The sequence below is a fragment of the Bidens hawaiensis genome, unplaced genomic scaffold, assembly GCF_021521415.1.
Source record: "Bidens hawaiensis isolate Kalapana, Puna unplaced genomic scaffold, B.hawaiensis_p1.1 tig00033508_1, whole genome shotgun sequence".
Classification (NCBI taxonomy): Eukaryota; Viridiplantae; Streptophyta; class Magnoliopsida; order Asterales; family Asteraceae; genus Bidens; species Bidens hawaiensis.
In genome coordinates this window covers 86,924-111,097 of record NW_027495745.1, presented here as the reverse complement: position 1 = coordinate 111,097, position 24,174 = coordinate 86,924, and the positions used below count along the sequence as shown (strand labels likewise).

At 35.4% G+C, this 24,174-nt stretch overlaps 2 protein-coding genes across 2 annotated transcripts; both read left to right on the top strand.

The window, feature by feature from the left end:
• The first annotated feature begins 6,182 nt into the window (after nt 1–6,182).
• LOC143584952 (DNA glycosylase/AP lyase ROS1-like) lies at nt 6,183–12,908 on the top strand. The gene is made up of 17 exons (XM_077066863.1): nt 6,183–7,401; nt 7,571–7,960; nt 8,573–8,663; nt 9,078–9,789; nt 10,089–10,168; nt 10,262–10,346; nt 10,425–10,516; nt 10,628–10,696; nt 10,964–11,000; nt 11,074–11,156; nt 11,254–11,467; nt 11,535–11,782; nt 11,853–11,889; nt 11,957–12,009; nt 12,097–12,241; nt 12,323–12,503; nt 12,589–12,908. The coding sequence occupies exons 1-17, from the start codon at nt 6,183–6,185 to the stop codon at nt 12,738–12,740; spliced, it is 3,888 nt and encodes a 1,295-aa protein (XP_076922978.1). The 3' UTR covers nt 12,741–12,908.
• Nucleotides 12,909–18,815: 5,907 nt separating this feature from the next.
• Nucleotides 18,816–22,148, top strand: LOC143584951 (uncharacterized). Its single transcript, XM_077066862.1, has 7 exons — nt 18,816–19,041; nt 19,148–19,277; nt 19,661–20,064; nt 20,950–21,227; nt 21,276–21,563; nt 21,736–21,926; nt 22,100–22,148. The coding sequence occupies exons 1-7, from the start codon at nt 18,816–18,818 to the stop codon at nt 22,146–22,148; spliced, it is 1,566 nt and encodes a 521-aa protein (XP_076922977.1).
• The last annotated feature ends 2,026 nt before the right edge of the window (nt 22,149–24,174 follow it).

The window sequence follows — 24,174 nt, the reverse complement described above, 5'->3', positions numbered from 1 at the left end:
ATATGTGTAAATGAATGAAAATTGGGTATTAAAGGTTTATATATTTATGGATCATGGGCTTAACCCATGGTCTTTCCTTCTTTCTTTCATACCCAAGTCCATAACCCATATCCTTTTACCCCAACACTAGCCCAACTCATAATCTAGTTATCTAAACCGATAACGACCCACTATAAAATAGACGAAATTTATATTATTATTATTATTATTTTTATAACCAAAGGTAGGATGTTACATATACAGGGGAGAGTTATTTTAAAAATAAGTAGTTTCCTAGAAAGACTAGAAATAAATCATAGCCATTTGATCATATCAATCAATGGTTGAGATTTAAAATTATGAAAAACAGTCATAGTTTCCTACAATTACTCTTTCATCATTATAACTGACATAGTTTCCTACAATTGTTCTTTCACCAAAGGTTTAAATGCCAAATGTCAAAATTCTATTGGTTCTTACCATTCTAGGAAATAACTTCTTTTTATTTGAACCCTTTTATGTTTATACACACACATATATATATACACACACACACACATATAAGGTTTTTAATGATGATATATAAAAACACATGTAACCTTGTCGGTTTTTAATAAAATATAATTTATTTATTGTTTATTAGTGTTATTATATATTAAAAAATGGATTATATCTCAAAAATGCCAAAAATAAAACAAGGCTGGGGTTCGAATCCGCGACTAGCCACTCCAAAGTTTAACCAGGGGTGCACCAGCCAACTGGGCTGGTGGCTAACCTGGTTATACTTTCAAACTTGTTAAATATAAACAACCAGAAATAAAACCCAATCAGTTTAAAACCCTAGAAATCACAATTGAGTTAATCAGTTTTGTTTATCAAATCTTTGTTAGGGTTATTTTTAATTGACCATAGACAAACATGATTCGGTAAAAAATTACCTCGGATGATGATATAAAACTGGTTAATTATGAAGAATAGTGACGGCTTAAACGAACAGATGAACAAGCAGGCAAACGGTGATGATAATTAAATTGGTTTAAGGGGTTATGATGGAGAGGTTTAGGAGAGTATAACTGGAGGTTTAATTGAATTAATATAATCGTTAGCTTGTATAACAAGATCAAAATAGTGTCGGCTATGGTAATTTGGAATAAAGATAAAATTGATCGATATAACTAAATTAGAATGTCGGTTAGGCCATGTTAGGAATGTATAATACAACTTTTGATTCAGTTACCATTTTGATTACGAGAAGTGAGGTTCAAGTCGCGAAATTGTGTAAACGGGTACATAAAAATCGGGTCTAGGGTTTGGGTTGTGGGTAAACGGATTAAAGATAGGTTATAATATTATTTATATATAATATTTGCATTTTACTCCATGGATTAAAAAGAGGGAAACATATTTGGATAGAAACTTAGTTTAGGGTTAGAATTGCCATATATTGAAAGTTATAAATATATAATAAATAAATAATTAAAAAATAATATTATAACAATTAATTAACTCGATAAAATTTGTACTTTTATTGATAGAATAGCCCGAATCTATAAGTGGGTCAGGTAACGGTTAAAAAATAGAATATGGAAAACCCGAATTGTTACATCGTAATCTTCAGATCTCTTATCTCATTTAGGGGGGTGGGGGTGGTCAAATATCCATCACTCACCACACCCAATGGTGGTGTGCCACCTCACCCCACCACATTCCATCACTAGTGATCGAATTTAGTTGGGGTGGTGGTGTGATGAGTTTTTTTTTTATAAAAAATAAAACAAGGTTAAATAAATACTAAAACAAGGTTAAATTAAATAAAAATAAAACAAGATTAAATAAATGTTACAAAGATAAATAAATTAAAAAACCGACAAAAAAAAACCTACGGCCCTGCCCAACCCCACTTGTCGCATATCTCGCGTTTGCGTTGAAGTATGATCGATCTAAAGGGTTCGTCAAGATGTTCGTGCGGTTGTAGGAGGAATGTTAAATTGACGTTTTTTGGTTTTCATTCAAATGGTTGATATACGCCTCGTCACGTTTTAATTTTGAATCAAGAGCTAGTTTCTTTCGCTCATTCGCCTCAGCCATTTCCGCCAACTTAGCCGACTTGTATTCGTTGAAGTCTTTGGCCACCGCTTCCTTTCCATTGACGATTCCCCACTTTTCTTGCGATGCGGCCGTGTGGGTGTGGGTGTGTCTTCGTCGGGATCGTCACCAGGTTGCTCGTTCAAGTTCATGTTCGGCATGTTGCTTGACAAGCCGTCGGTTGTAACATCTTGAAAAACACCATATTTATTTTTGGGTTAAAATATCAAGTTTGAAAATAGAGGGACCCAAAAATAATTTAATAATAAATATGGTAAAGAAATAATATATATGGATTATATTAAGTTAGATGAATTTATATTAAAGAAATGGAGGAAAGAATTCCATCCCACATGGAAAGAAGTAAGAAAATGGAATTCCTTTCCATAGGTATAAATAAGAAAGATAAATTCCATCCCACATGGAAAGTGGGTAAATTTGGATGCTCTTTATAAGAGATGGAGTTTCCATAGTAATATTCTTTTATGCTTAGCATGCACCAACTGGTCCTAGCGGAGGGTGCAGAGCACCCGACGCGCACATGCTCGGGCTCGGACGAGGACGAGGACGATGGCGAAGGCGACGACGAAGGTCGTTGGGCGCAATGTGGCGCTTTGATGGCGCACTTTGCACTTCGCACGCTCGCGTTAAGCTTAGGCGTTTCTAGAATTTCAAGTCATACAAGGTAGGGGTTCTACCCGATTATTTTATTATATATGGCTTAGACCCTAGTCGAGGGTAGAGTCTATACCTTGATTACATAATAAGTGAAATATAGTTTTCATAAGACGAGAGTAAAGATAAAATATTATTTCTTTATAAATATAAAGATTTTATAATGTTTCTTAAAGAATAAGAAACTCGGTATATACATTTCTTCATAAAGAAGAAACGTAGTGTTTAAATAATAAAACCTCTTGGACTAAAGATCCAAGTATTTTATAAAAGAGAAATGATTATCAAGGTAATGATTATGCAAATAGACTAAAGGTCTAAAGCTAGATCGTTGATCTAGTATTTATAAAAGGTTATTCTCGTATTATAGGTCCGAGGTAACAAGAAGAATATATTAGTAAACTGCACTAATCATAACAAAGGTGAATATGTCCAACTCTTTACAACTTATTAAATCAAGTAATTAAAAATGATTACATGGGATTTCGTATCCCTAAAATATTATAAACAAAGGTAATCGCTGGCCCTCAAGCTATCGTATACGTTTGTCTGGATCCTTTCATATGTGGTTAGATGGTGGGCACACCACATCACGCTTGATTATGTCTCCGCCACGTTGGGCCGAACCTACGATGTTCGAGTGGGGATAATCTTGTGTATATAGGTAATGGCTACGATCTCGAACGCTGCAGTGTTCGCTGAGCGGTTTCGAGTTGAGCTAGAGTTTGTAATAGTTATTCAGACTTTTAGAACTTGATTGTTTCCTAAGCCACGTTGGGCTGATGCCTACGATGTCTCGAGGGGATAATTATATATTAAAAAATATTTTGTGTCAACATATTCACCAGCATACGTTGCTGACGTATTTTATAACTGTTTTTTAGGTAATCGAGATTAGGTGTTTGGAGATGAAGAGTAGCCATTAGACGATCTGATGGCTCAGCTGGAGTTTTTATTATTAAAATAATGTAAATTGTGGTTTTTATGTTTCAAACACTTTTGTACCAACCATCGGGTGTTTAATTCCCGACTTTTGAAATATATTAATATTCTAATTAAAACTTCCGCTTTACAACCTTAAATTCTGATATATTTACAAAATAGGTACCAACTATTAGTCACACTCTTAGGCCCTAAGTTGGGGTGTGACATCGGTAGACGTTGTGTAGTTCCTGCAATCGGAAGTTTTTGATCTCTTTGAAGAAGATCCTTTCTTCGTGTGGGTGTGGGTATGTCTTCATCGGGTTCATCTTGTAACCGAAATCTCGTCGGCTCGCCTAGATTTTGCCGAACCTTTGGTCGAGTTTGGGTTTTCTTTGAATCTGAGCCACGTTTCCAAGAACCCCATTGGTGTGATGTTAGAATGTTGTTTGTAGTAGAGGATTTGAGTTGTATTTGAGTTGGATTTGAGTTGGATTTGAAGATGGATTTAAGTTATATTTATATAGGTTAAATGATTTTTTTTAAAATCCCCAACGGTCAATTTTCTTGGGCTTGCACACGTGATGGCCATCACGCCCGGACCCCCATCACGGGTGTTCAATGGTTAATAACGCGTGATGGGGGGTGGGGGCATCACGGACCACCCCCGTCCTCCCTTATCGTAGCAATCAATGGGTCATGAGTCAGAACAATTTTGCCAATTGGGTTATTAAATAGTCAATGTTCCTACATAATCTTCTAACATCTCATATTATTCATCCTAGCTATCAATGGGTCATGAGTCAACACCAATTTGGAAATTGGGTTTATAAAATATTAAGGAAAACAAGTAGAAATATGAAAATTAAACAAGTAGAAAATAGCGAAGAACCATCTTTTTCTAGGTTTTGTTTGTTCTTTCGATGTCTAGTTTTTTCCCTTGGACTATATGTTACATTATCAAGGATAACTAGCAGACATTTTTTTAAATTGTCAATATTTGATGTGATGAGAATACTTGTAATAAAACAACAAATGTTGTGTATAAAAAGATTTTCTCAAATTTATAAATTTGAGATTCTAAACTTCTTATTATTTGTATGTAATATTCCTTTTTTACCTTTAATTTTAAAACTTTATTTCAAATAAATAACTTTATTCATTTTTATCATTTAGGAAGTTAAATATCATTACGCAATAAATCCTATCCATTTACTAGAGTCTTATTAGTGCAATTGTAATATTTTTAACCTTAAATTATTTTCGTGTGTGCTATGTCTCCAGCTCCATCATCCTAGAATTTTTTTTCTTGTTTTAAATAAAAATTTGATAACCGTTAAAATAAAAATGATTAGCATCAGTTTTGAGTGAAAGTAATTTTATAACTTAAGTGTATAATTTGAGTATGATTAAAAAGGAGAGAGAAAGAGCATAGGGTGTAGAATACGTGTAAATAAATTAAGTCTTGTCTTCAAAGGACACTGAATATAAGAAAGAGATTGAGATGATCTGAGAGCATAAGTCTTATTGAGTCTTTCTTTTTCTCTCTCTATGGACACAAACGCTTACTCTTACTAACTAGTGAATTGGTTTGACCATAGTACCCTTGTAGAGTAAAGTAAACCTAAAAAAATTAAATAAGAATATGAATAGTAAGAATAGGAGAGGATACGATTGACTCTCATCCAACTACATTCAACAACACCGCCGATCACCTACTGCCACTACATACATACTTCACCGACAACCTCCGATCAACAAAACAAAGGTTACCATGTTTCCACTCTATTTCCTTCCTTAACTCTCTTGTCTTCTCCAATTTGTGTTTTTTTTTCAATTAATTTCATCATCATTTTATCTCAATTTTCATAATTATATATATATATATATATATTTATATGTTATGTTTTTAACAACATTTTCCAACTTGAAATATATATAAAAAGTGGAGCTATTTGCACAGTATTATAATAATAATAATAATAATTATTATTATTATTATTATTGTTGTTGTTGTTGCAATTACAAAGTGACGAATTACTTTGGGTAAATGTAAACCTAAACTAGTTTAGGGATGAGCTCCCGAATTTCCCGATCTCGATTTTCTTTAAAACTTGGTACGGCAAAACCCATTTAATAATGATGTATGTTTGTTTATTTACGTTCATGTTTGTTTGTAAATGTCTGATTAACAACATGTATTCTTCGTTTATGTTCGTTCTTTTGTGTTTGTTTATGTTCGTTTAAAATGTTAGCAAACAAACATAAACGAACACTAGCATCATTTTCTTATCCAACAACATGAACAATAAAATCCAGATCGTGTTCGGGGAGTGAGGCCTACAAGTCATTGCAAGTTACTAAGTAAAAATGTGTTTTAACTGTGAATTCGTTCGTATTGTTTAAGATTTTGTTACACAGAGACGAGTTCCATTTATTTTTTTAGTTTTCTGTGTGTGCAGTGAAAAAGAGAGTGAAGATGTTTGACACTGTAAAAGTTGATTGATGTGGGAGAACATCAAATGGATTGGATATATAACGAGAGAGTTCATATCAACGGTGAAAATGGATCTGAAAATCAAGCCACAATCGGGACGTATTTGATGGATAGCATGTGGACTAGCATTCCTTGTGTTGATCTGCTTGCACTTGCAGACGCCGCATTCACCACAAAAGGTCCTGGCGGTGGTGACAGTCAACAGGAAGGCGGCGGCAGCCTCATGCCCGGTTCACAGACCGAGGGAGTGAAGTATTTATTTGATCTGAATTCACCCCCAGCAGTCACCGAACCACAGTTAATCTCATCTGCGTTACCTCCTATAACACCAAAGCAAACCAGACGGGTAGTGCGTAAACGAGTGGTGTCTGATATACTTAATTCGGACATAGATGGAAGAACGGGTCTGGCTGCAGCAAGTCAGCCGGTTATCATCGAGCAATCACAAGACGACATCTGGCAGCTGGAGGTGAATGACGACTTTGACGAGGAATCTACGTCCAGTGATGAATTGCTTCTACTGAAAACACCAAAACCGAAGAGAAGAAAACACAGACCGAAAGTGGTAAAAGAAGGTCAAGCCAAAAAGTCAACGACCCCGAAACCTAAAGGCTCTTCAACAGGAAAGAGTAAAAATATTACACCCGAAAAATCCACAGTTAGACCGGTTAGGAATTCGTGTAGGAGAAAGATATACTTTGAAGAAGAAACAATGTATGAAAAAGCATTCTCAGTAAGTCCTGTAACGCCAAACAAGTCCGAGATAGAAAAGGATGCCGCGAACACGCATCCGCGAGCAAAGCGTAATCTTAAGTTTTCAAAAGAAGGTCATGAAAAAGAAGCTAGTTACAATTCTACCCTCTGTACAACTGGAGATAATACAATATTTCCTGCAATATTTAAAAAGAAAAGAACCGAAAAGTGTTATAAATCTGTCACATCCAATGCAATTTCATTCAAATGGTCTCGTGAATTATTAACAGTGTATGATTACAAGAATATTTTGGGATATTTTGGTGATGTAGAGATATTTAGAAAGAAGAGAAGCAAGGGTCGGAAACGGGGTCGTGACATGGTTTCGTTTGCTGGATTGATTGAGGCTAAAAATCCCTGGAAGTGCATGGAAGCTCTTGCTGCTGCTGATTTTAGTTTATGTCTATCAACAAAGAAACGAACCAAGAAAAATTACTCGATTGCGCCATCCTCTTCATATCATAACGATTGGTCCCTCACTAGCCATTTAGGTATGCTGACCAGTCAAGCATTTTTTTTACAGAAACCAAAAACAATATAATAGAGCGGGTTGGTTAACGGGTTAAAACTGGCCGGGTTAAAACTATACAAATAATAATTATAATATGAATTAACTGAAGGATTTAGATTTTACCCATTGCAATTTGGTCACAAATGCAGGTTTCCTTTCAAACGTAAGATGGAAAAGCAGATATGATACTGATGCGCTCATTAGCCAATTTAACATTTTGTGCCTCAACGATCAAAAAGTGGAACAGGACCAACATGCACTTGTACCATACTTAACAAGATACCAAGAGAAGAATGGTCTAGTTTTATATCAACACAGCAAAAGTCTTGTTCCTTTCGAAGATGAAAAAATAATCAAGACACGTCCTAAAGTTGACCTTGATGATGAGACAAGTAGAGTTTGGAGGCTTTTGTTGGAAGATATAAATAGTGAAGGCATTGATGGGACCGATGAAGATAACACAAAGTTTTGGGAAGAAGAACGAAATGTATTTAGTGGAAGAGCTGCTTCGTTTATTGCAAGGATGCACCTAATTCAAGGTGAGGTGTTTTATATATATATATATATAAACTTTTATTTTAGGGCCTGGTTTATATGTTTATAATAATATAAGATGGCCGGTTAATGCTGATATTTTATTTCATTATAAGCTTTAAAACTCTTAGAACTTAATTTTGAAAGTATGTTCCTTAAAGTAGAAATTGACTAAGGCCCTATTTGTTTTTGCCTCTTTTCTCTGAATAGAGGAAAACGTCTGATTCGGTCAGACGTAATCAGACGTGGGGCTGTTTGTTTTTTTTCTGGCATTAAGAGGTTCAGCGTCTTAATAGCATCTGAACCAGTAAGAGCTTTTAGTGGGTATGAAAACCTCTTAACCCAAAAAAAACATACGTTTGTCTCCGGCCTCCATTAACTTCTAACCCGGAGACTAGGCTCCATCTCCGACGACTAGAGGTTCGTCTCTAGCCTCCACCTCTTAATGATTCAGATTTCAGACATTTGAACCACCTCTTAACATTCAGATGTGGTATTCAGATTCAGACTTAAATCTCTAAAAAAACAGACGGGGCCTAAAAGTATGTTTTTTCTATGTGAAATGTGGCCTTAAATAACTAAAAGGTTTATGTTAACACGAATTTCATTTTTTACAGGTGACCGGCGTTTCTCACGGTGGAAGGGATCTGTTGTAGACTCTGTTATCGGTGTTTTCCTTACACAGAATGTATCAGATCATCTGTCCAGGTAGGATAGATACAGTAGTAATTATCTAATTAAGTAGAAACTTGAATGTGGCAGAACAGGGATGTTGGATAACTGGTAGATTATTAGTAGGGTTTCCAGTCAGTCGAGTTTACTTGGAAACAACTTTTGTCCGTTTTACTTAATTTTGGAAAAAAATAAAAATAAATAGCTGATGAATTGAATACTTACATAAACAGTTCTATTTCAACAATACTTTAAACAGAACCCATTTGACTTGTTCCCTTTTCCACCTTTTTATAAAAAAAATTTTACACACACACACACACACACACACACATATATATATATATATATTTCTGAACATTTTATAATTTAAAACAACCCATTTTGAAGTATATGGGTTCAGTTACCACATAAATTCATGACACAGAATATGTTTTTTCACCTTTGCAGTTCGGCATTCATTAATCTAGCTGCAAGATATCCTCTGCGACCGAAAACCAGCAATGAAGAAGAGAAATCAAGCATATCTGTCAAAGAAGCATTCCAATTGGATGTTGAAGACAAATTAAACCATCAAAGTTCTGCTTTATATGAAGTCAAAGAAGTTGAGGATTTTGTTTCTTCAGTTAATACAAGTCCAAACACTTCACAATCTTCGATTTCTGTAACAAATTGCAATGATGGTATTGGTGCTGAACATATTGACATGACAGAAGAAAAAACAGTTACGCAAAACAAACGTGAAGATAAGAGTCCAAGTGAACAAAGTGAAATATCTGAAGAATTAAAGATTGTTACCAATCAAGAGACAAAGGTCTTTGAATGTCAAGTAGTATCAGAGAATTTAACGAGCGCTATCGATCAACAGGCGGAGGTTTCAGAAATCATAGAGTCAAATTCTAATGATAATGGCACTCTTAAAGTATCCGTAAGTGGTAGTAGTAAAATGAATAAAGGTAAAGGTAAAACTGGAAAAGGCAAAAAGAAAAATGCTGATTGGGATAGTTTGAGAAAAACTGCACAGTTGAAAATTAAAAGAGAAAGATCATCCGACACTATGGATTCAGTGGACTATGAAGCGGTAAGGCGTGCAAATGTTAACGAGATTTCTGATGTCATTAAGGATAGGGGCATGAACAATATGCTTGCAGAGAGAATTAAGGTACCCATATGTCTGTCATTTTTAAATAAAATAAATAAATCAATTACTAAGGGGGCCAGTTCAATTATAAGTGGGTTGATTTAGGCTATGTTTTATCTCTAATGGCTAAGAATGTCAAATGGTATGAACGAACGATATTTATCAAAATATCGTTACTTGTAAAAAGTTAGAACATAAAGTGCCAAACCTGTCCCATTTTGCCATCTGTATTAAATTAGTGAAAAAGTGGGCATAGCATGGCAAATGGTGGGTATGTTTTGAGGTCCTTACTAAAGGGGGAAAAAAACTACTGTATACAGGGGTTTCTGAATCGACTTCTAAAGGACCATGGAAGCATTGATCTTGAATGGTTACGAGACGTTCCACCTGACAAAGCCAAGTAAGACAAACAACTTCAAATCTATAGTTGTGTTAATTACTATGTCAAGAAAAGTCATATTCAAGTTTCACTAACACTGTTTTCGATGTTTAGGGAGTATCTGCTAAGTTTTAGAGGTTTGGGCTTAAAGAGTGTGGAGTGTGTACGGCTACTCACACTTCACCATCTTGCCTTTCCAGTAAGAATTACGATCACCAAGATAGAAAAAAGCTAGTGTTAATTTCATGTTATAAATATGTGGTATGTGTTCAACTAGGTTGACACAAATGTGGGACGTATAGCTGTGAGACTAGGATGGGTACCCCTGCAACCACTTCCTGAGTCTCTTCAGTTGCATCTTCTAGAAATGTGAGCACCAAATCCTGAGTGGGTGTGTATGTATGTATTTACACACACACACGCTGCTTTTGCAAGCCTTTGGAAATAAGACTGAATGCTAGCATTTTTGTTTGTTTCCAGGTATCCAGTTTTGGAGACGATCCAACAATATCTGTGGCCACGACTCTGCAAGCTTGACCAGAGAACTCTGTAAGCAAACAAATATCATGAATTGCCACACCAAATATAACATTGTTTAGAGTTGGCAGATCGGACAGCATAGAGTTAAGAAACACTTTTTGTAAAAATTAGAATCCTTTTATATATATTTAGTGTGCCAAATATGATTACTGAAACTATTTTATAATAATCTGATCTTTCGAACAAATGGTTTCATGCACCGCTGTTTGATATTAAAACAGATGAAGATATAACACTTGATAAGTTTTGCTATGTTGTTATTGTATTGACTGACAGGTATGAACTGCATTACCAGATGATTACTTTTGGGAAGGTAACATTATATATACGAGAAACATAAAGTGCCTCCGTAATTGATGGCAACATAAGCCTCATAATTTCTGCAGGTTTTCTGTACCAAAAACAAACCAAACTGCAATTCATGTCCAATGAGAGGAGAGTGCAGACATTTTGCAAGTGCATTTGCAAGGTTTCTTTTCTTTTAATCTAGTTATCCCTTTTTTGTTTATTTTTTTTATAAATGATATCTGATATATTCTTGTGACTAACAATAATTTCCACTGCAGTTCTAGACTTGCACTTCCAGCATCAGAGGAGAAAAGAATCGTGACTACAGTCACCGAACATAATTCGCATGGTCGAAGTGAAGGCTCTAATCTAGTCAATAATCGAGGCTCCCTAACTCTGCCTCCAATTAATCATTACCCGCACCCCGAAATTAAAAATAGAGATCAAGACCCTGTTATTGAAGAACCAGCAACACCGGAGCCCATAATTGAGGTAAAGAATACAACAAACTCATCTTAATTTTTTGAAATTAAGTAATTTTGGATTTGATTGGTATTAGGTACCAACAACACCAGAGGCAGCAAAGATACAAGAAGATTTTGATATAGAGGATTTTTGTGAAGAGATTCCGATGATCAAACTTAATATGGAAGCGTTTACTGAAAACTTGCAAAATTACATGGAAAATAATATGGTAGTTGCAGAGGGTGACATGTCAAGAGCCTTGGTTGCATTAACATCAGAAGCCGCCTCAATCCCGACGCCTAAACTTAAAAATGTCAGCCAGTTAAGAACTGAGCACCAAGTGTAAGTACTAATTCTTTTTTTTTTTCTATTAAAAATTGAATGCATTTAATAACCATTTATAATGTTACAGTTATGAGCTTCCGGATTCACATCCTCTCTTGGAAGGGGTAAGTAAGCACACGAATAACATTTTCATTAATTCTTTTTATAAATTATGTGATGTTTAAATTTCAGCTGGACAAACGGGAACCCGATGATCCTTGTTCATACCTCCTTGCTATTTGGACATCTGGAAAGTAGAAGAATATTATTTTAAAAGCAACACGCGCACACTTTGATCTAATTGCTGCTAACATGTGTTGGTTATTTTTGCAATCAGGTGAAACTGCAGAGTCAATTCAGCCACCAAAAGGCCAGTGTATCTCCCATGAATCGGGTAAACTATGTCGCAAACGAACATGTTTTTGGTGCAACAGCATACGAGAAGCAAATTCCCAAACCGTGAGAGGGACACTTTTGGTGAGTAACATGCAAATTCATTGATAGTTTGTTTTATCTTACAATAATAATCTGATATACATATTTAAAAACAATGAATAGATACCTTGTCGAACCGCTATGAGAGGAAGCTTCCCACTCAATGGTACATACTTCCAAGTTAATGAGGTGTTTGCGGACCATGAGTCCAGCCTTTGTCCGATTGATGTCCCGAGATGTTGGCTGTGGAATTTACCTAGAAGAACTGTCTACTTTGGAACTTCAATACCAACCATATTCAGAGGTAATAATAATAAGTTTGCTGACGTGGCATATATTTATATTACGTTAAAAGACGATTGACGAGTTTAATGTATGTATGTATGCAGGGCTTACGACAGAAGGCATTCAGTATTGCTTCTGGAGAGGTTTTGTATGTGTTAGGGGCTTTGACCAGAAGACTCGTTCGCCACGTCCGCTTATGGCCAGACTACACTTCCCTGCTAGCAAGTTAAAAGCATCATCAAAGTTCCACGATTAAATTAATTAATGCACATGTTTTTATGTAGAATAACCAGATAATACATTGTCATTAATTTTAGAGATAATGTGTGTGCCTTCACTTAAGCCTACAATTCTAACAATCATAACCAATCCAACTAATATTACTTGCTTGACAAACAATGGATGACATTTTCGTAAACATGACACGAAACCAAAGGGTTTTGTTTTTGTTTAAACCTCTTTATTTTCATTCATTTTTGGGTTAAACAGATTGTATTATTCGGGGTATTTTGTGAAATTTTTGGGTACATACTGACCAATCTGTGGACATGGCCTATTTAACAACTGCCAGATCAGTCTTATGATAACTAGTTACTTGAGGCCAACTGCCAAATCAGTCCTTTGAGACTAGACGTGCACAAATCAAATTTTGTTTTACCTGGTTCCAAGTTTTGTTTTGCCTGGAACCAAGTAGGAACCGTGTTTTTTGAAACTGGGTACAAAATGTGTTAGTATCAAACGTATAAGTCAAGGGTCATATTGTCATAGTTAGTAAGTCAAAAGGACTAAAAGTGCAATAGCTGTAATAGTTAGTTGGGAAGTCGGGTTAGCGAAGTCTATTACAATCGTTGTATAACTACTTGATTGATGAGTAATGAAAACTAGCTATTGATTGTGGTATCTTCTTCTATCTTGATTCTTTATCTCAATTTCTAGCTAACAAACTGGTATCAAAGCAATTCTTTCCTCGGAACCCGCTTGATTTCTTCACCAAATTCAGTTCATCATTCATTCTGTTATTTTTTTATTTTTTTCCCTTTTTCGTTTCAATTCGCTGAAATTGATCGTTGTTTGATCAATTTTAATCTCTGTTACATTCAATTTCGTTTCAATTCTTCAAGAATTAATCATCGTTCGATCAATTCATTTTTTCCCCAATTTCAATCAATTTTGCCCTAATTTCAATTTAGTTTTCAATCAGTAATGACTACTCGTAATATGTCAATGGATCAACGAGTGCAAGAGCACGATGTAGTCTTGAATCGTTTGGAGTCGGCTATCACAAAGAATGCCGAGAACATCGCTTCAATGAAGACACAAATGGAGAATCAAATGAACGAGCTTATCCAGAGTATTCAGTGTTCAGGCGCTGAGCAACAATCATCATCATCATGGCACCGGTGTGAATGGACCGACTGATAATTCGCATCTACATCCTTTCCATAACATCCATAATCGTTTGACAAAGATAGATTTCCTGAAGTTCAGTGGTGATAGATTTCCCGGAATTCGGTGGTGATAATATAGAGGGTTGGTTATGTAGAGCAGAGCACTTCTTTGATATTGATGTCACTCCTGAAAATCTCAAGGTTCGTTATGTTGTAGTTCATTTAGAGGATACAAGTTTACTTTGGCATCAATCATTTGTTAGATTGAGGGGAGGTAGCATTGATGGCATGATGTGGTATGAGTATAAGGGATTTATAGTTTCAAGATTTGGTTTAGGCCTTAATCAATATGCTATGGGTTCTTTAGCATATTTGAAACAAACTAATCAACCTCTTGATGAAATTTGTAAAGAGTTTGATCTAGCATTGACTAGGGTTGACATTTGTGATGAGTATGCTCTGAGCATGTTTCTTAGAGCCATTAAGCCTGAAATTGAGAATCCGGTGAAGCTTTTTAAGCCAAGGACTTTACCTAAAGCTTACATACTGGCTAGAGTTCAAAATGATAATAATATGTCCCTAGTACAACCCATTGGATCCTTTAAACTAGGGATGAGATCGGTACCATACCAGTACCTTTACCCGAAAGTACCCGTACCTCAAATCAATAAATGTTGGTACCCATACCCGTACCCAATTTTATGGTATGGGTACGGGTACGGGTACTTTGGGTACGATACTCGCTTTTGTACCTCGTTGTTCTTTTGTTTTAAATCCCCATTAAACCAGGTATTGGTAATGATACGATACCGACAATCAATTATCTATAATACCTAAACCATAATACCACAACCAAGAACATAATACCGCAACCAAAACATAATATCAAAACTAAAAATGAAACAAATTAACCATAATATAAATCCATTCAAAATCAAGTAATGAATACCAAAACATACAAAGTATCCCAAGTCCCAACAAAAAAATTTATCAAAATGTTTAAAACAAAATTAACTTATGCAAAAAAAGTTAACATTCCTTTAATCTTCGCTAGTCACCTTTCCATTTTTCCTTTCCTTTTCTTTGTTTATTGCTGCCTCAATTTCTATAAAAAAACAAGAAAGTTAATACATGTTATTTAAAACCAAACATATATAAAAATAAATAAGAACTACTATAACCCATGGCAATATCATCATCTTTTAAGATATCGTCTATATAATCAATAATTGGCTTTCTCGATTTTCTCACCCAATCTTGAGTACAAATTAAAGCTTCAACAATGTTAGTTGATAACTTTGTTCTATATGCATCTAGTACACGACCACACATACTAAAAGTCGACTCCGACGCGACGGTGGATATTTGAATTGCCAATATATCTAACAATAATACAATGTTAATAAACAAAATTAATATAGCAAATAATGTAAAAGATGTTTGAAAAAATATTGAAACATTTTACCTTTCGCAATCCGTGATACGATTGGGAATCTAATTGCATTTTGTTTCCATCATGTAAGTATGTTAAACTGCTTAGAAAAGTTAACTTTAGGCTCTTGTAGGTACCTCTTTAACTCGGTTTCTATTGCAACCGAGTTTGTTTCTTCGACATTAAGAAATTCCTCAAAAAAATCATTATCACCATGACATTCCACAACATCGAAATTCCTCAAAAAAATCATTATCACCATGACATTTCACAACATCTTCATTGCGGGTTTCTTGAGACGCTGAATTATTTTTAACTTTATCAAACCTTTCTTTGTAAGTATTAAACAAGCCATGTAACCTATTCTCAATCACTAACATTATATCTTTCACCTTCACTTTAATCTCCTTTTCAGACATAGGTTTGTCCTTTGGGATATCATACATAACTAACTTTGTAAAGGAATACCCAATAAACTGTAATTTCATAGTTGGATCCAAAATAATAGCAAAATATATAAAGTCATTAAGCCTATCATACTTCCCCCAATATTTGTTGTATTTCTCATGCATTGCAACTTCCATTACATAAATTTCTAAGTCAACCGGCCACTTACATAGATGTTTGTCCACGCCCAAAATTTCTCTAAAAAAGAGGTGAGCTAAGGGCTTTGAAGATGCCGATACAATTTTAGTTTTGGTCTTAAACTTTTCTAGAAATTTAACAAGTGTTTTACACGCATCAAAGTCTGAACGTTCAGAAATTCTTTCTAAATCACGATGATAGTTGTTGTCTTCAAACTCATAAGCAAAGAATACCTCTTCAAGGTCCAAGGCAATTTTTAACATTTCATAGGTGGAATTCCACCTTGTAGGACAATCACCACATAAAAATTAGTTTGGGTCAACATTCAAATCCTTCATGCACTTCTTGAACTTCTTTATCCTTTGTGTTGAATTTCTTATATACCTAATTGCTTTTCGCAAACAATCAACATGACAATTATTTTCCGATAATCCATCTTTCACAATAAGATTCAAAATATGAGCCATGCACCTAACATGGAAACATTTCCCACCATCATACAAATTGGGCAACTTTTTCACCAAAAAATCGATCGCCTTATCATTAGAAGACGCATTATCAAGGGTCACGGTCATCACATTCTTAATCCCCCAACCATGAATGAGATCTAACAATTCACGAGCTATATCGTCCCCTTTATGACTATCAATGGGCCTAAAATTAATTATGCGTTTATGCATTTCCCAGTTATCATATATAAAATGACCCGTTACAACCATATAGTTAACCCTTTGACACGAGGATGTCCAAGTGTCGGTAGTCTGGTATTGTTTGGCTTACTTAAATAAGACATAAGCTTATTTCTTTCCTCAACATAATATTTTCCAATCTTCTTAGATACCGTATGTCTAGAGGGTAATTTATACTTCCCATTTAATGTGTTTGTGTACTCAATAAAAGCTGGGTTTTCTACAAGTTTGAAAGGTAGTTCGACAATGATAAACAAGTCTAGCAAAGCTTTATCTATTCTGGCGTCATCATGTTTCCAAACGCTAACACTACCTTCCCCATCACCTTCCTTTTTAAACACTAGATTTTTTTGTTTTTTCTTGGCAACATTTTCTGGAATTAAAGCACATCTATGTGCGTGTTTATTAAGACCTTTTGTACCGTTCTAAATTGATCGGCTTTAATAAACTGTTTACAAGACTTGCACTTTCCATACCTTCTTTTAACTCCGTCGTCTTCTTCTAAGTAAACTACATCACGCCAACACTCTGCCCTCTCTTTGGAAACTTTTTGAGCCTTTCTTAGAGTTTCTTTCTCACGTGTTGCTTGTTTTCTTTTTAAACTTGGTTCCGCATTACCGGAATCCAAACCATTATCAAGATTGGAAAACGGGGTCTCCTCAACATATGTATTGTCCTCCTAGTCCTACACAAAAAAATACATCATTATTAGTATTTAGTACATAAAATAGAAAATGTCTAATCAAACCATTAAGAATAACTAACTTACTTGAGTTAATCCATGTGGTCTGATGATGTGTAGTTGGATGTCATTTTTAATGATGAAAAATTATGTATGAGTAGCCTTATTTGCTTGTGTAGAGTTGTATCCTGGTTATCAACCTTCAAAATCAAAGAAAATAAATGAAATTAACATTATAACACCATCTAACATGTTTCTAGTTTTTAAAACTATTTTTGTTTTGTTTTTATTATGTATCTATTTTAATAAAAATCATAGAATAATGACGGGTCGTAACAGCCACTTTTTAGCGACAGTTTAAGCCAAAATTCATTAAAAATTATACGCTTGGACGAATCATGCAAGAACACAGTTTGCATGTTTTAACGATTTTTAATGGATTGTTCGGTTTTGTTTAACATGTAAACGACCATACGGTTTAGATTCATGTTTTAGCATATTACAAGTATTAGATTGAAGATTTTTATTAACTCAGTATGTGTGTTATTTCTGTGAACAAAACATAAAAGCAACAAGATCATATCGAGGACGGTTTTACCGGAAATCGGCGATAGCGATGATGTTTCTTGGCTGCTTCCAAACTCCTTGGACACCCTCTTGTACGTTTTTGATTATCATTATAGTATGTTTATATTTAGTTTAATTATTTTAGTTGGAGCATTAATTTAATGAATAAACAAATATTAGAGTCTTATTAATACCTTAATTGATGTTCTTGTTCTTCAACTCTGATGGTTCACGAAAAGCAGAGAGAGATATAGGGGCTGTCAAAGAAGAAGAATTGGTGTTGTTGGTGGATGGTGGCCGTATGGTGTTTTGTTTTTTAATTGTTTTTTATTATTATTTTTTAATGATTTAGGTTTAATAACCTAAACTTTTACCGAATGGATTATGAACCAAAAAATTTTGGGCCACATAATTTTAAATTTTAGAGTGATCAAAATTCAATTATATTTTATAAGATTTATTTTTTAAAAATATATATAAAAATTCCCTATATATTCCAAACGGCGACCGAATACCCATAATACCCGTACCTGTACCCTAAAGTACCCGTACCTAAAATCGGTAAATCTCGGTACCCATACCCGTACCGAATATACGAGTACGGGTACATGTACGGGTACAGAACAGGTACGGGTACGGGTATTTGGGAAAAAAAGCTCATACAAACTATAAACCATCCTATTCTGCATCTACTTTAAGAACCACATATTATAGCAATAGAGGTGGTGGTGTGATCCTGCCCTTGTTACCTACTCCATCTTTGAAATCTAAGTCTCTTAATGCTAGAAGATTAAGTCATAAAGAGATAGAAGAAAAAAGAGCCAAGGGTGAATGTTTTGGATGTACTGAAAGGTACACTCCAAACCACATTTGTAAGAACAAACAATTAGTCTCTATTGAAATAGTAGAAATAGATGAAGATTGTAGTGATTCTATGGAGCTCTTAAGACAAGAGTTACAAGACCCATGTATTTCTTTGAATGCTATAATGGGAGTGAACTCATTTTCTACCATGAGGGTGAAAGGATCAATCGGAATTAAACCCCTGCAGATTCTCATTGACTCAAGGTCAACTCATAATTTTCTTAATAAGGAGCTGGCTTTGAAGATGAAATGTCCTATTAAACCCATCAGTGCGTTAAGTATTACCATAGATGATGGTAATAAGTTGGCTTGTACTCACTTATTTGAGCATTTTAAGTGGAGTATGGAAGGTAAATGGTTCACTGCTGATGTAATGCTCATTTCATTAAGTAATTACGACATGATTAGGAGTGCAATGGTTACAAACTCTCAATGACATTATGTGGAATTTTAAAGAGTTGACTATGAGGTTTAAAGTGGCTAGCCAGATGTTTGAATTGAAGGTAATTGATGCAAAAGATATGCAATTATGTTCTGCTGAAAAGTTGGAAAGTTTATTGACACAAGATGTTGCTACTGCACAACTGTATAGCTTGCAAACTGTGGGGTCAAGTTCCTTTCAACATGACACCAACATTGTTAATTTTACCCCTAATTAGCAATTAGATGCATTACTTTACCAATTTCAAGACATTTTTGAGGTACCAATTTCTTTACCTCCTAAAAGAGATTGTGATCATAGAATCTTGCTAAAAGATGAAAATGTCACAATCAACCAAAGAGCTTATAGGTATCTTGCTGGTAAAAAAGATGTTTTAGAGAAATTGACTTAAGAATTATTAGATGCTGGTACTGTTCGAAATAGAAAAAGTACTTTTTCTTCACATGTAGTTTTAGTAAAAAAAAGGATGGAACTTAGCGATTTTGTGTTGACTATAGACAGTTAAATGAGGTTACTATTAAAAACAGATTTCCCATTCCACTTATTGAAGAATTACTAGATGAGTTAGGGGGTGCTACTGTGTTTTCTAAGCTTGACTTAAGGGATCAGATAAGAATGGATGAAAGAGATATTCATAAAACAACCTTTAGAACCCACCAGGGCTTGTTTGAATTTGTAGTGATGTCGTTTGATCTCACTAATGCGTCGGCTACATTTCAATCTTTAATGAATGAAACATTCAAGCCTTTATTAAGAAAGACCACTCTAGTATTCTTTGATGACATACTAGTTTACAGCCCAACTATGGCTCAACATGTGACTGATTTTGAACAAGTGTTGCTACTTATTAGAGATAATTCACTCATGGCTAAGAAGTCCAAATGTTCATTTGGAGGGGCTGCTTTAGAATACTTGGGTCATATTATCTCTGGTCAAGGGGTACAAACTGATCCCAAGAAAATCATAGCCATTCAAGAATGGCCAACTCCTTAAAATCTTAAGCAATTAAGGGGTTTTTCTGGGATTGGCGGGCTATTATAGAAGATTCATCAAATCCTTTGAAATTCATGCAAGACCTCTAACATAATTATTAAAGAAGGAAGAATCTTTCGTCTGGACAAAGGAAGTACAAGAAGCATTTTACAAGTTAAAGGATGCCCTGACCTCTGCACCGGTGTTGGCTCTCCCTGATTTTAAAAAAACATTTATTATCGAGACGTATGCTTTTTCTAAAGGAATGGGTGCAGTTTTATTGCAGGAAAATCATCCTATAGCTTTTATCAATAAAGCATTTTCAGTAAGCCAACTTACTCTATCAGTATATGAAAAGGAACTCTTGGCAATCATGATGGCTGTTAAGCAATGGCACCATTATTTGGTTACTAAGAAGTTTATATAAAAAACGAATCACAAGAGTTTGAAGTTCTTATTGACTCAGAAAATCACCACTCCTTTTCAACAATATTGGTTAACTAAGTTGATGGGGTACACTTATATTCCTCATGTTACTTGGAATGATGGTTTATTGAGGAGAAAAAGAAAGTTGTGGATTGGAGATGATAGTCGGTTAAAACAAGACATAAATGAGTTGTTCATTCTTATGCAATGGGAGGTCACTTTTTCTATGTTCCCACATTAAAAAAGGTTAAAATATTTTGCTATCGGAAGGGGTGTGCTAAACAAGTATATAAGTGTGTAAAAGAATGCTCCCAATGCCAGCAGGCAAAGTATGAGCCTTTAGCTATTCCAGGCCTATTTCAACCTTTTCTAGTCCCTACTCATATCTTTATTGATATTTTAATGGATTTTATCTCAGGTTTGCCCAAAATTCAAGGTAAAGATACCATCTTGGTTATTGTAGATAGGTTAACCAAGTATGCCCATTTTACCCCTCTAGATCATCCCTATAATACCTCTCAAGTTGCACAAGTTTTTCTTGATACAATATTCAAATTACATGGTAATCCTCTTACCATTGTTTCTGACCGTGATCCACTTTTTGTGAGTCAATTTTGGAAAGAATTTATGAAAATTCAAGGTATTCAACTGGCATATTCTACTGCATATCATCCACAAAGTGATGGGCAGACTGAGGTATTAAATAGGTTTTTAGAAACCTATCTGAGGTGTATGTGTATGCAGGCACCTAATCAGTGGTTAAAACGGTTAAGTTTGGCAGAGTGGTGGTACAATACTACCTATCATTCCTCTATTAAGACCACTCATTTTGAAGCATTATATGGGTACCCTCCTCCTTTACATATTCTGTACATACCGAACGATACTAAAGTAGAGGCTGTGGATATATTGCACAGAGATAGGGAGGCTATGATTACCAGTCTTAAACAAAATCTAAACCAAACCAGGAACCGTATGATACAGTTTGCTGACAATCACAAAAGTGAAAGAAATTTTGAAATAGGGGATTGGGTTTATCTAAAGCTGAGGCCTTTTTTCGTTAAAGACTCAGAACTATTCAAAGCTTGGCCCTAAATATTATGGGCCTTTCTTAGTTTTGGAAAAAATTGGTACAGTTGCTTATAAACTGGATTTACCCTCTGATGCCCAAGTACATCTAGTTTTTCATGTCTCCTTGTTAAAGAAAGCTCATGGTCAGCACTTGCCTGTTATTCCATTACCCAAAAATCTCAGATTCATGCTTCAACTGCGTGCAATTGTTGATCGCATATTGGTTCGTAAAGGTAACAGCTCTGTTTCCCAAGTCTTAGTACATTGGCAAGGTGTTCCTCTTTCAGATGCTACATGGGAATTCGAGAATGAGTTTAAGATGAGGTTTCCGGACTTTAATACTTGAGGACAAGAATGTTTTTTACAGGGGGAGTCTTGTTAGTATTGACGGGTGGTCCACGGGACAACCCTTAATTGATTTAAAGCCGTAATTATCATGTTTTGTATTGGTTTATTTGGTGGAATTAGATGACTAAGGTATTATTGATGAATTGTAGGTACGAAGGAGGTTCCAGAGCTATTAAGACGTATAATGAAGAGACCTAAGGGATCGAGTACGCGAGAGAAGGTTAAAAGAAGTTAAAACAAGAAGGAGGGGTTGAAGTCCACTGTGACCCACGGTTCCACCGTGGGCCACGGTTCAATACAGTCAAAATGAATAGAAAGCACCATACCGTGGCAGGTACGGGCACCGTGAGGACCACCGTGACCCACGGTTGGACCGTGGGCCACGGTCCAGAATTTCCAGAAGATCACCGTGACCCACGGTGTGAACCGTGGGCCACGGTGCGAGTCGTAACTGCCATTTTCTTTCATTATTTTAATCGGTTTTTGGCTGTCTTTTGAGTTATCCATCATTCTAAACACCTCTTGGACGATTTTGGGAGTGCAAGTACTTTATTTGGGCACTTGTAATCATTGAATTGGATTGGAGATCCATCTACATACATTGATTTATGCTATGATGAAACGAATTATGAGTGGCTAGTACTCTTTATGTTCTCTCTCGAATTTTAAGGTTTTCTAATTGAATATTTGTTAATTGTTTATGTTATTGGTGAGATAGTATTTTGATCATATGATTATTGTGCTATGGTGATTGTGTATTTGTTTGTAATTGTTAGTGTGGTATAAATTCGTGTTCTTGATTATCCGTTCTTGGTGCCGTAGGCAATCGAGATTTAGTATAAGAGTATTAGGGTTTGCTATACTATACTGATTATTGAGTGATAACCTTGCGTTTTTTATAATCCAAGTACTTCGTCCTCTTTGATCACTTTCAAACTCACTTTCATGAATTATGTTTATGTAGTTCTTCACAAAAGTAAACATTAACATTATCAATATTGAAAACCTGAAATCGGGAGAGAGCATTGTTTCTCTTATTGATTAAAACTTGTTTAATTGTTTTAGTTATTTTCATTAATCACATCAACCAACCAAATCATTAAATTTATTTTCTGCGCTTAGTTTAATATAGATTAATTACAAGGCTACTTAGCAACGCATTTTCCATAAAATCTCTGTGTTCGACACCCGCTTACCGCTATCTAACTAGTTGTAATCGGTTTATCTTTGAGTGAGTCTTTGACCTCACGTCAAATTTTGGCGCCGTTGCAGGGGAGTAGTGCGCAACGTGTGTTAGTTTTAGTAGTTTTTGTTTGTTATTTTCGAGTTTACGCTGGTTGTGTTAGTGTGCAGGTACCTACAGGTGTATGCATACTAGAAGATCTAATAGGTCATCACCGCTAGTTATTGATCCCGAGATTGACAAAACACTTCGAAGAAACTGAGTCTTACTTTGGGAGAATAAGTTTCTTGGTTCTCCAACAGCATCAAACTACATGGATTCACCAGTTTCCACTTCGGGTCAACCAGTCCCGACCACACCTCCACCAAATCCACCTCCACCAATCACTACTAATATACAAACAACATCAAGTGAACTTCAACCACCACCCACAACTGAACCCATCAATGCTCAATTCACCTATGCAACATCATCCACATTGACACCTATTACCAAACTTTTTCCTACCTTTGGTGCGTCATCATCATCTCAACAATATCAACCACCACCACCCTTTCAACAATCACAATCAAACTACCAATACCAAACCCAACCGTTTATGCAACATTCAAGAACACAAGGTGACGGATATGGGTTTGACAATGAATTCGAGGGGTATGAAGTGGAAGGTTACTACATGGGAGGTGATGGAAGTCAAAGGGTAAATCCGGGAAATTTGGCCTATGGTCAATGGCAACATCCGGAATCGGTGCAAGGGTTTAATAGACAAACACCACCAGTTATTCAACAACCGCATCAACAACAACCGGTAGTTATCCAACAAAATGTGCAACCACCACCGATTCAACAACAAGTTCAACAACAACCACCGGTTGTTGTGAATCAACAAGTTCCGCCACCAATTATTCAACAACCGCAAGGGCAACCTCAAGATCCACAATTTCAACCACAAATGCCCCAACCACATTTTCAACAACAGTTTGCGCAGCCAAGACCCGTTTATAGGCAAATGGGTCAACCAAGAGTGCCAATGGGGGTACC

Coding starts and splice junctions, on each gene's coding strand:
- LOC143584952 (XM_077066863.1), top strand. CDS start 6,183: ATGGATTGGATATATAACGAGAGAGTTCATATCAACGGTGAAAATGGA. Junction 10,517..10,627: donor CAGTTGCATCTTCTAGAAAT/GTGAGCACCAAA, acceptor GTTTGTTTCCAG/GTATCCAGTTTTGGAGACGA. Junction 11,890..11,956: donor CACATCCTCTCTTGGAAGGG/GTAAGTAAGCAC, acceptor TTTAAATTTCAG/CTGGACAAACGGGAACCCGA.
- LOC143584951 (XM_077066862.1), top strand. CDS start 18,816: ATGGGAGTGAACTCATTTTCTACCATGAGGGTGAAAGGATCAATCGGA. Junction 19,042..19,147: donor TTTTAAGTGGAGTATGGAAG/GTAAATGGTTCA, acceptor GGAATTTTAAAG/AGTTGACTATGAGGTTTAAA. Junction 21,927..22,099: donor GAGAATGAGTTTAAGATGAG/GTTTCCGGACTT, acceptor GATGAATTGTAG/GTACGAAGGAGGTTCCAGAG.